The sequence below is a fragment of the Rana temporaria genome, chromosome 12, assembly GCF_905171775.1.
Source record: "Rana temporaria chromosome 12, aRanTem1.1, whole genome shotgun sequence".
In the NCBI taxonomy this organism is placed as follows: Eukaryota; Metazoa; Chordata; class Amphibia; order Anura; family Ranidae; genus Rana; species Rana temporaria.
In genome coordinates this window covers 26,455,635-26,468,743 of record NC_053500.1, presented here as the reverse complement: position 1 = coordinate 26,468,743, position 13,109 = coordinate 26,455,635, and the positions used below count along the sequence as shown (strand labels likewise).

The following is a 13,109-nucleotide window of genomic DNA, read 5'->3' as shown; positions in this document are numbered from 1 at the left end:
GAAGCCCGCTATGGGTACAGACTACAAGTATAACATACACATATGTGGTATCGCTGCAATTGTCAGGAACAGGAGAATTGATTTTGGGTTGTTCTTTGGTGGTAGGTTGTGATAGTAACAAGAAATATACAGCTACATTTGATTTTTTATTTTTTTTTGTTTGTTTTGTTTTTTTACTATTTTGGGCCAGTTTTTCTTTGATAATAAAAAAAATCAGGAGTTATCCATAACCATTTACTCCCAAATGAAAGCCCAATTTGTCCTAAAATAAATAAATAAATAAATAAGGTATAATCCACCTGGTTGCACAAAGTAGTGAAGATATATACGGTTTTACTAATACATGTCAAAGATGCAAAATTGTGCTCAGGCATTTTGATTTGTTTTACCCTTAAAGGGGTGTTCCAGCCAATTTTTATGTTTATTAAAAGTCAGCAGCTCCAAAAAGTGTAGCTGCTGGCTTTTAATAAACATACACTTACCTGCTCCAGCGTTCCAGCGACATGCCGGCCGGGGAGGGGGGGAGAGGAGCGGGTCTTTAACCACTTGCCGACTGCGCACCGTCGTTATACGTCCACAAGGTGGCTCTGCTGGGCGAGAGCACGTAATATGACGTCCTCTCTCCCAGCCGCCACTAGGGGCGCGCGCGCGCGCCCCCCGCTCGCCCCCGACTCCCGTGCGTGTGCCCGGTGGGCGCTATCGCCGCCGGGCACACACGATCGCTCGTTACAGAGCGGTGACCGGGAGCTGTGTGTGTAAACACACAGCTCCCGGTCCTGTCAGCAGGGGAAATGCTGATCTTCGGTTCATACAATGTATGAACCGAGGATCAGTGTTTCCCCTAGTGAGGACACCCCCCCCCCCACAGTAAGAACACACCCAGGCATACTTAACCCCTTCCCCGCCCCCTAGTGTTAACCCCTTCACTGCCAGTGGCATTTTTATAGTAATCCAATGCATTTTTATAGCACTGATCGCTATAAAAATGCCAATGGTCCCAAAAATGTGTCAAAAGTGTCCGAAGTGTCCGCCATAATGTCGCAATACCGAAAAAAAAAATCGCTGATCGCCGCCATTACTAGTAAAAAAAATATAATAAAAATGACATAAAAATACCCCCTATTTTGTAAACGCTATAACTTTTGCGTAAACCAATCAATAAACGCTTATTGCGATTTTTTTTTACGAAAAATATGTAGAAGAAAACGTATCGGCCTAAACTGAGGAAAAAAAAATGTTTTTTTATATATTTTTGGGGGATATTTATTACAGCAAAATGTAAAAAATATTAATTTTTTTCAAAATTGGCTCTCTATTTTTGTTTATAGCGCAAAAACTAAAAACCGCAGAGGTGATCAAATACCACCAAAAGTAAGCTCTATTTGTGGGAAAAAAAGGACGCCAATTTTGTTTGGGAGCCACGTCGCACGACCGCGCAATTGTCTGTTAAAGCGACGCAGTCCCGAATCGCAAAAAGTACTCTGGTCTTTGGGCAGCAATATGGTCCGGGGGGTAAGTGGTTAAAACTGAGAAGTTTGTTCCGCTTTAACGAACCTACCCAAAGTATGATGCACAAAAAAAACAGTTCATCTTAACTGGCAGACTCCAGAGTGTCTATCTCACAGGTTTAGGCTGCCTGGATAATGCTGAAAATGATATCGCTGTCTGATATAAATTGGACCCTGTAGCCTGAGTAGGTGCATCCGGCTGTTTGTTGTCCCGTGCTAAAACGGGTATTCATGGCTGATTTACTTTCCTGATGGCTTGCCTCGGGATATGAGTTATGTGTGTCATAGACAAAGATTTATTTTAACCATGAATTCACCTTCATTGGAGCATAAATAGGAAGGAAGCCATAACATGCCACTTATAGGTCATGCCACCTTATGAACAGAGACACAGGTTTTTTTTATTTTAAAGGTAAAATCTGGGCTAAACAAATATTGTCTAAATACAGGATCGGTGTGTAATCTTACTTGGTGTACTTTGTGTATTTCCTCCAGATCTCTGCAATAGTCTAGCATGAAATAACTCCAAAACTTTACCTTTTTTTTTTTTTGTTCCAATATTTAAAAATATGTTTTTAGACTTTTTAGTCACGTAAAATAAGAAATATTACATATTAATTTTTATTTTTATGTTTGCCCATTCACCAGCTGATAGATGGTGCTCCAGATGTTTAACATACTGTATACCAAGCCTTTTCTTTACTATACTGCTGGAAACAAACCAATTGTTTACATAGCTAATTATCTGAAGCTTAAAGTGATATTAAAGTCTTGTAAAGAAAATAAAAAAAATAGCAAACGTGGTTTACTCCTTTTCTTCTCAGTTTTAAAAGAACAGTGTAAAAAAATAAAAAAATAAAAGTAAAATAAATAAGAAAAAATAAATAAATAACATGGTTTACTTATCTGCTCTGTGCAGTGGTTTTGCACAGAGCAGTCCGGATCCTTCTCTTCTCAGGTTTAAAAGAACAGTGTAAAAAAATAAATAATAATAATAAAAAAAAATAACAAACATGGTTTACTTTCCTGCTCGGTGAAGTGGTTTTGCACAGAGCAGTCCGGATCCTTTTCTTCTCAGGTTTAAAAGAATAATGTAGAAAATAAAAATAAAAGGTAAAATAAATAAGAAAAAATAAATAAAAAATGAAATAACAAACATGGTTTACTTTCCTGCTCGGTGAAGTGGTTTTGCACAGAGCAGTCTGGATCCTTCTCTTCTCAGGTTTAAAAGAACTGTGTAAAAATAAAAGGTAAAATAAATAAGTAAAAATAAATAAAAAATGAAATAACAAACATGGTTTACTTACCAGATTTAAAAGAACAGTGTAAAAAATAAAAATAAAAGGTAAAATAAATAAGAAAAAAAAATAACAAACATGGTTTACTTACCTGCTCTGTGCAGTGGTTTTTGCACAGAGCAGTCCGGATCCTTCTCTTCTCAGGTTTAAAAGAACAATGTAAAAATAAAAATAAAAGGTAAAATAAATAATAAAAAATGAAATAACAAACATGGTTTACTTACCTGCTCTGTGCAGTGGTTTTTGCACAAAGCAGTCCGGATCCTTCTCTTCTCAGGTTTAAAAGAACTGTGTAAAAATAAAAAATAAAAGGAAAAATAAATAAGAAAAAATAAAATAAAATTTAAATGCTCCCCGTGAACAGTGAGGTATTTCCACGATTGTTAGAGCGAGAGCAATAATTCTAGACCTCCTCTGTAACTCAAAACATGCAACTTTGCTGGAGCTCTTGGCCCCTCCATCCTGCCAAGTGCCCCCAGAGCAAGCAGCTTGCTCTAAGGGCACCCAAGCAGGCTCACTCCTGAGCCACAGCTCTGCGTGTCCTTTCACACACACACAGCCGCGCCTCACCCGGCCCCCTCTCTCTCCTGATTGGCTCACTGGCTTTGATTGATCTAATCCTGCTGCTGTCTTAGCCAATACAGAGTGAGAGTCCACGGAGAGACCAGGCTCTTGTGCACATCGCTGGATCGGGATAGGGCTCAGGTAAGTATTGGGAGGGCTGGGGGGGGGGGCTGCTGCACACAGAAGGTTTTGTGCCTTTAGAAACACTTTAAATTACACACAACTGAAGAGTCAGAGAAGTGATTTTCCTCCCTTGCCTGCATTTTTTTTTAGACCGGGCCATATAAAGATAAACATTAATGTTTGGCCAAACAAACTAATATGTTGTAATCTCTTCAATATTTGTACATTTTTTTTTTTCATGTTTTGTTTCTTCAGAAATGTTGCAAGTACAGAAAAATGTCTGTTGATCCGCCATAAATCGGAGAGAGCTTTGACCTTCCTGCAGTGACCTGACAATGTTGCCTCTGCTGTACTGAAAACCCAAGCAGTATTGTCAGTCCTGCCTGAATTCTCCTCTTTCAGACTACAGAACACCTCCCCACTAAGTTATGAGGATGAGGGTGTTCTGTAGTCTCAGCCAGGGTGGATAAAAATTGATGATTTTTTAAAAATAATAAAACAAAATATTTTTATCAAATTTATCTTAGTAAAATGCTTTTGGAGTGAAAATCTATCTAAAGATAGTTTTCTCTTTAAAGGCTTTTCCTTTGATTTCCGTTCTAAATGTTTTTTTTCTTTGTCTGAATTTCTCACTTCCTGTTTCTCCTCAGTAAGCTTGCCCCCATCATCCGAGCCGTTCTGGCTGGGGGTTAGTCAGCCAGAACAGCTTACTGAGGAGGAACAGGAAGTGAGAAATTCAGACAAAGATAAAAAACATTTAGAAGGGAAATCAAAGGAAAGGGTTAGTGAACCAACAATGCACTAGCTTAAAGGAACCTATTTAGAAAATAAAAAACAAACCTTTACAACCCCTTTAAGATACATTAATAATTTTGTTTATTTGTTTATTCAGCATGAAGTGGAGCTTATGTAGCATGAGGCTGTATATTCTACAATCTTTACTTTTTTGGGAAACTCATTCAATTAATTCAAGCTCTGCAAGCTGAGATAACATGCATTGCATTGATACATTCACACAATTTCACACTAACTACCAGCAAGAATGATTCCTTACATTCAGGGCCGCCATCAGGAATTATGGGGCCCCTTACACAGCTTCAGGCATGGGCCCCCTGGAGCAGAGAACTGGGGGGGGGGGGTGTGCTGCCGCCTAAAATTGAGAAGGGGGGGGGTTGCCATCAATATAATAAGAATATATATACTTATTATATTTTATAAAAATAAATTACAAAAAAAGGGGGGTTTCCATCCGGGACCTCTGGGCCCTTTAATAAAAATAAAATAAAAATAAATATATAAAAAAATAAAATAAACATTTATAAAAAAAAAGGGGGAGTTTCCATCCAGGGCCCTGGGGACCTCTGGGCCCTTTAAAAAATGTTTATATATATATATATATATATATATATATGTATATATATATATATATATATATATATATATATATATATATATATATATATAAACAAAAAAAGAAACATTTATAAAAAAAGGGGGTTTGCCACATGGGGCCATGGGGACCTCTGAGCCCTTTAATAAAAAAAAAATATATATATATATATATATATATATATATACACAGTATATATATATATATATAAAAAAAAGAACTAAAAAGAAAAAAAAAAGAAATAAAATGATATAAAAGAAAATAATATTTTTTTTTATAAAAAAGGGGGGTTGCCATCTGGGGCCCTGGGGACCTCTAGTCCCTTTAATAATAATACTATATATATATATATATATATATATATATATATATATATATATATATATATATATATATATATATATATATATATATATATATATAAAATAAAGGAAATAAAAAAATATATAGAAAAAATATTTTTCTTTATAGAAAAAAAGGGGGGGTTGGCGCTTCAATAAAAAATACAATAAAAATATATTAAATTGTATTTATTTATAAAAAAAACGGGGGGGGGCTGCCATCTGGGGCCCCTGGGAACCTCCGGGCCCCTTTAAAGGGGGTTGCCATCCGGGCCCCTGGTAACCTCTGGGCCCCTTACAGGTGTACTGCCTGTACCCCCCTGATGGCGGCCCTGCTTACATTTAAAGAGCACCTGTCATTTCAGATCCATCATGGCAGCGCCCGTTAGCGGGCACCCACTCACCTGCTGCCACCACTTCCCTCACCTTGTTGTGTCACTGCCACATCACCAGCCGTCCCATTAAAGTGAATGGGACTGTCGGTGAGTCAAAAGCAGGTCAGAGGAGGAGCTGCTGCGGGACAGAGATGACAGTTGCTCTTTAAAAATTATGATTTAACCACTTAAGACCCGGACCATTATGCAGGTTAAGGACCTTGCCCCTTTTTTGCGATTCCGCACTGCGTCGCTTTAACTGACAATTGCGCGGTCGTGCGACGTGGCTCGCAAACAAAATTGGCATCTTTTTTTCCCCACAAATAGAGCTTTCTTTTGGTGGTATTTGATCACCTCTGCGGTTTTTAGTTTTTGCGCTATAAACAAAAATAAAGCAACAATTTTGAAAAAATTCAATATTTTTTACTTTTTGCTATAATAAATATCCCCCAAAAATATATCAGTTTAGGCCGATGCGTATTCTTCTATTTATTTTTCGTAAAAAAAAAATCACAATAAGCGTTTATTGATTGGTTTGCGCAAAAGTTATAGCGTTTACAAAATAGGGGATAGTTTTATGGAATTTTTATTAATATTTTTTTTTTTTTACCAGTAATGGCGGCGATCAGGGATTTTTTTCATGACTGCGACATTATGGCGGACACATCGGACACTTTTGAACCATTTTTGGGAACATTGTCATTTTCACCGCGAAAAGTGCTATAAAAAATGCATTGATTACTGTGAAAATGACAATGGCAGTGAAGGGGTTAACCACTAGTTGGCGCTAAGGGGTTAAGTGTGCCCTAAGGGAGTGATTCTTACTGTAGGGGGGGCGTAGCTGTAGGTGTGACATTACTGATCGTCGTTCCCTATAACAGTGACAAGCCACAGAGAAGAACGTTCCCTGAAGGATAGCTAAATCATAGGTATAGAATTAAGGAGAGAATTAAAAAAATATATAAATGTTTAAAGATAAAGTAGAAATAAGACATAGGAGAAACTAAGGGGCAGATTCACGTACAGCGGCGCATTATTCCGCCGGGCGTAGCGTATATAAGATACACTACGCCACCGTAACTTACTTTTTTTTGAATCCTCAAAGAATGCGCGCCGTAAGTTACGGTGGCGTAGTGTATCTTTGGCGGCGTAAGGGCGCGCAATTCAAATCGATGTGATGGGGCGTGTTTTATGCAAATACGTCGTGACCCGACGTAAACGCCTTTTTTTTTAACGGCGCATGCGCGGTGCGTGGGGGTATCCCAGTGCGCGTGCTCGAAATTAAACCGGAACAAGCCAATGCTTCCGACTGTGACGTCATTCTACGCAAATCCCTTTTCGCGAACGACTTATGCAAACAACGTAAAAAATTCAAATTTCGCCGCGGGAACGGCGGCCATACTTAACATTGAGTACGCCACCATATAGCAGCTATAACTATACGCCGGAAAAAGCCGTCTGCAAACAACGTAAAAAAATTCGCCAGCCGGACGTACGTTCGTGGATCGCCGTATCTAGCTAATTTGCATACTCAACGCGGAATTCGACGGAAACGCCACCTAGCGCCCAGCGTAAATATACACCTATGATCCGACGGCGTACTAAGACGTACGCCTGTCGGATCGATCCCTCATTCCGTCGTATCTTGTTTTGTGGATACAAAACAAGGATACGACGCGGGAACTTTGAAATTACGCTGCGAATCAATAGATACGCCGGCGTAATTTCTTTGTGGATCTGCCCCTAAATGTGTTTAAGAGTAAAATTATGCAGAATGTATACATAAGATGGTTGATTGGTAAAGATGTATTATGACTATCCTTGTGAAAAGAAAAAACATTAAAATAAAGAATTGAAAAAAAAAAAAGAATGTTCCCTGTTCTTCAGCTCCTGTGACTGATCGCGGGACACCGGCGGCGATCGGGTCCGTGGGTCACACGGGCGCAGTCACGGAGCTTTGGACCGGGTCGCGAGCGCGCCGGCGCGACCCACGGCTGGGCTCTTAAAGGCGGCGTGCAGGTACGTGCCTGTGCCCAGCTGTGCCATTCTGCCGACGTATATGGGCGTTAGGTGGTCCTTAAGTGGTTAAATCAAATTGATTTAATTCAAGCCTTTTTACTAGTGATTTAAATCGTGATTTAATTAGACTTAATTTAAATCAAATCCATGCTGGTTCCAGCGCACTTTCCTTTCTGTAGTCCAGCAGGGGAGAAGTCATGCAGGGAGTTAGGAGCTCATTTCATTTCTAGCAAGTTTCTTATTTTTTTTCATTATTTCTACTATTTTTAATTGTTTTTTTTTTGCCCAGATATACACTTTTAGTTAGAGCTCCACAAACTTACCCCCTCTAAAACAATACGGAATCGTGAATTTTTTTTAAATATGTCAACTTTTGAGCAAAAAATTGACCTAAACCAATTTAAAAGGGTCATTTCCTTAACATAAATCTTTAATCAGGATTATAGGAGTCTTGATGGTTTGCACTGTTCTGTACGGACTAGAGATTAGTATTCCGTAACTAATCATTCTTATTTTACCTAAATCCTACTGCTCTCACCTCTTTTAAATTAAAAATCTATTTTACATTCGGTAAACTAATTGGTTCTCCTATATCGTTCCAGCTCAGGATGGAACATTTTTAAAGATCCGCTGCATAAAGCAGAGGATTTGCAGCCAGGTTCTGTATATCTGGTATTACCAATTCAAGACTAATCTGCAATGCTGCAAATGAAAGTAAATGTACATAACTTGTATTTAGAACATTGCAAGATAGCAAGCGTGAAAACATTGGCGCAATATTATCCAAGCATTATATGTCGGGGAAATGTGGAAGGTAATTAAGAACGGGTTTTAAATTCTGTGCCCGATTTTTCTTACTTTTGGCTCTGTTGTCTCTTATAACAGGTGTGACTCGCAGTGTTAATTTCATCGACCAAAACATTTTCGTTTACTAAATAAATACTATTTTAGTCGACTAAAATACGACTAAAACTAAAACAATTGAGATGATTAAAATATGACTAAAACTAAAATGGTGTTTTAGTCAAGACTAAAATACGACTAAAATGAAAATGGCATTTTAGTCAAGAGTACGACTCAAACTAAATTGAAATTTGATGTAAAAAATAACACTGGTCTGTAAATAATAACACATTGGATTTTTTACTCCAGCAGTATATATAATGAGTTTGGAAATTGTAGAGAAATGCTTAAATAATGCATTACAATTTAACTGCACCTATTTAGTGCTGCCAACCCTCCGTATTTTTACGGACAGTCTGTAACAACGGGCACTTTTTCCCCCCGTTTGTAAATGTCTGTGGTTGCGGGAATGTGCCAGTAAAAATAGCCGAGATTGGTTTGGCTTGGAACTGCGCATGGAGATTGGAGGCAGGGGGTGATTGGAGGCAGAGGGTTAGGGTGGCTGTGCAGAGGGGGATGGTGGCATCACAGAGGGTGGGGATGGAGACAAGGGTTGTTGGTGGCACCGCAGAGGGGGAAGGAGGCAGGGGACGATGGATGCAGGGGGTGAATGGAGGCAGGGGGTGATGGTGACTGCGCAGAGGGGGATGGTGGCATCGCAGAGGGTGGGGATGGAGACAGGGGTTGTTGGTGGAATCGCAGAGGGGGATAGAGGCAGGGGGTGATTGGAGGCAGGGGGCCTGGGGGAGATTGGAGGCAGGGGGAGATTGTGGCACCGCAGAGGGGGCTGAAGGCAGGGGATGATGGAGGCATTGGGTGATTGGAGGCAGGGGGCCTGGGGGTTATTGGAAGCAGGGGGAGATTGTGGCACCGCAGAGGGGGCTGAAGGCAGGGGATAATGGAGGCATTGGGTGATTGGAGGCAGGGGGCCTGGGGGTTATTGGAAGCAGGGGGAGATTGTGGCACCGCAGAGGGGGCTGAAGGCAGGGGATGATGGAGGCATTGGGTGATTGGAGGCAGGGGGCCTGGGGGTTATTGGAAGCAGGGGGAGATTGTGGCACCGCAGAGGGGGGTGAAGGCAGGGGGTGTTGGTGGCAGAGAGGAATAGAGGCAGAGGGAGATGTGACTTAATAATTTGCCCTTTTTAAATTGAAAATAACAAAAAAAAAAAAAAATTTACCTTAATATCTACCTCAACGCGACGGTGCTTGGCGGCGGCGGGTTAATAATGGGATGTGGGTTCCAGCACCTTGTATCTCTGGACCCCTTTACATTACACAGCACCCTGCACCTCTGGGCCCCTTTACATTACATAGCACCGTACCTCTAAACCCTTTTACTTTACATACACAGCACCCTGCACCTCTGGGCCCCATTACATGGTACTCCGCACCTCTGGACCCCTTTACATTACATGGCACCCTGCACCTCTGGACCCCTTTACATTACACAGCACCCTGCACCTCTGGACCCCTTTACATTACACAGCACCCTGCACCTCTGGACCCCTTTACATTAAATAGCACCGCACCTCTGGACCCCTTTACATTACACAGCCCCCCACAGTTTGTTACACAGACACCTCCCTAACAGTCCTGGACCCCCTGCATGTTACACTGGGGGGGAGACGTGACATGCAGCCCGCAGGCCGCCACAGCCCACCGGGCATGTGCCCGGTATGCCCTATGGCCAGCCTGCTTGTGCTTCAGTTCACTGACTTTGCTTAGGCTGAGATGACGCTATCAGGCAGAAGGAAGCATTTCTTCACTCTCTTCTCCCCCCAGTGTTCAGATCACAACATTGTAACTGCACAAGGTAAGAGGCTACATCAGAGGCTGATCTGGGTCATGCATTTGTGAGCAAGTGCAAGAACTGCATAGGCATCAGAATATACATGATTGCCTCATCTCTGAGCCAGGATCTAAGTCCCTGAAGTAGATGCTGAACCAGTATAATGCTTAAACGAAGCTGGTTCCATCCCTCTATGGAGATAAGCAGATAAAGCCATTGTCGAGGTGAGTACTGTAAAAGGTTATATACTTAGCATCCACTTATTATAAATATATATATATATATATATATCTGATGTCAAGTCAACATATGATAAAATGTTTAATTGACGATCTTTTTTCTTGGCAGAAAAAGAGCAAGGTACACTACCACATCGCCATCGTTATTAACTTTCTGGGACACTCCATCTCCTTGTGTGCACTGCTGGTGGCTTTCACTCTCTTCTTGAGATTGAGGTAAGGCTGTAGACTAAGTGCAAAAAATGCAAAATATTGACTTTACCTTTCTATTTTTGACACACCAATTGTAATTAGAATAGTTTTTAGTACATTTTTGGTTTATGGATACCAAGGGCCTGATTTACTATGCTCTGTGCGCTGCGCTGGTTCATGCGTTAATTAGTACTCCGGGTGGAGGCTTAATTGGGCGCATGAACCAGCGTAGCAGCCGGCGCATTGAAACTAATATGTAAAGCCGCGCCGAACTCCCTATAGAAGTCTATGGGAGAAATCAAAAGTGTTCATTTTAAAGGCTAATCTGCAAGTTTTGTCCTAAAAAGTGTTTGGGGACCTCAGTCCTGCCCCAGGGAACATGTATCAATGCTTTTTTTATTTTTTAAAACGGCCGTTTTTTCGGGAGCAGTGAAATTAATAATTCTTAAAGTGAAACAATAAAAGTGAAATATTCCTTTAAATTTCGTACCTAGGGGGGGTGTAATGTCAGCATGTGAAATAGCGCATTTTTCCCGCACTTAGAACTCCCCCTGCACAAAGTGACATTCAGAAGGAAAAAAGTCATTTAAAAATTCACACGCGGCTATAATGAATTGTCGGCTCTGACAATTCTAAAGGGATTCATTCATAAAACAAACAAAAAAATGTGTAGGGGTTCCCCCAAATTAAATTACCAGGCCCTTCAGGTCTGGAATGGATATTAAGGGGAACCCCGCCGTAAAAACCAAAAAAAAAAAAGACGTGCGGTTCCCGGCAAATATCCATTCCAGACCCTTCAGGTCTGGTGTGGATTTTAAGGGGAACTCCACCCCAAATTGAAAAAAAAAATGGCGTGGAGTCCCCCTAAAAATCCACACCAGACCCTTATCCGAGCACGTTGACCTGGCCGGCCGCAGAAAAGAGGGGGGGACAGAGTGCGGCCCCCCCTCTCTCCTGAACCGCACCAGGCCACATGCCCTCAACATGGGGAGGATGTCCCCATGTTGATGGGGACAAGGGTCTCATCCCCACAACCCTTGCCCGGTGGTTGTGGGGGTATGCGGGCGGGAGGTTTATCAGAATCTGGAAGACCCCTTTAACAAAGGGGACCCCCAGATCCTGACCCCCCCCCTGTGTGAAATGGTAATGGGGTACATTGTACCTCTACCATTTCACCCCAAAAAAAATGTCAAAGTGTTAAAAATGACAGTAGCCGGTTTTTGACAAATCTTTTAATAAAATCTTCTTTTCTTCTTTCCTTCGGGTTTCTTCCGCTGCTTCTTTCTTCTCGTCCACATCTTGCCCGACGTGTTCTTCTATCTTCTCCGTCCGTCCTTCAGCCTTCCGGTCCCGCATCTTGCCCGTTGTCTTGTCCTGTCTTCTTCTCCGTCCGCCTCCTCGTCCGCATCTTGGGTCTTCTGCGGTGTTCTTCTCGGTCCGCCAGCCTTCTCGTCCCCGGACCCAGCGTTTGAATTTGATTTGGCCGCCGTTTTCCCGCTCCTGGGACCCGCCCCCCTCTGACGCCACAAGTAAACTCCTTAGAAGGTCATGTGCGTCAGAGGGGGGCGGGGTTTTCTCCCACAATATAAAAACACGCTGTAAATCGGTTCCGGTCTAAATAAGCCCTAATATGCAGTAGTATATTTAGGTTTGGTTCTGCCCTAGGCCTGACTACATATCTGCACCTCCTAATAGAAAAATGACCCACCCCTTCCTGTCAAGGTCACACCCTGTTTTTGTATAACCCCGCCCAGTAATTTTCAGGGGACCCACACACTAGTTCTGGGGGGGCACTGGATTCCCTTAACCACTTCCATACCAGGCACTTACGCACCTTCCCGCCAAGCCAATTTTCAGCTTTCAACACTGTCGCACTTTGAATGGCAATTGCGCGGTCATACAACACTGTACCCAAACAAAATTGGTGTCCTTTTTTCCCCACAAATAGAGCTTTCTTTTGTTGTTATTTGATCACCTCTGCGTTTTTTTTTTTGCGCAACAACTAAAAAAAGACTGCAAATTTTGAAACAAAAAAAAGATTTAATTTTTTTAGGTTAATTTTTTTGTAAATAAGTTTTTCTGACAGGCCGGACAGAGAGAGTTTTGGTTACTGAAACCCCTGTTTTCCTCACGAAGACTGAGGAGAAGAATACATTCAAAACCTCCACTACCTCACCATCCTTTGTAACCAGATTTCCTTCATCATTCTTTATGGGGCCAATATGATCTGTCCTCCCTTACGCTCAGAATGCAGGATTTGGGAGTGTGTTACGCTCAGAATGCAGGGTTTGGGAGTGTGTTGCGCTCAAAATGCAGGGATCAGGAGTGGATTGCGCTCAGAATGCAGGGATCGGGAGTGCATTACGC

General features: G+C 41.6%; 1 protein-coding gene across 1 annotated transcript in view; it reads left to right on the top strand.

Annotated features, from left to right (window-relative positions):
- Positions 1 to 13,109, top strand: part of CRHR1 (corticotropin releasing hormone receptor 1) — a 176,038-nt gene that overhangs the window by 141,203 nt on the left and 21,726 nt on the right. The window contains exon 6 of the mRNA XM_040329804.1: positions 10,660 to 10,766. Within this exon, the coding sequence (XP_040185738.1) occupies positions 10,660 to 10,766 (107 nt within the window). The remainder of the gene's footprint in view (positions 1 to 10,659; positions 10,767 to 13,109) is intronic.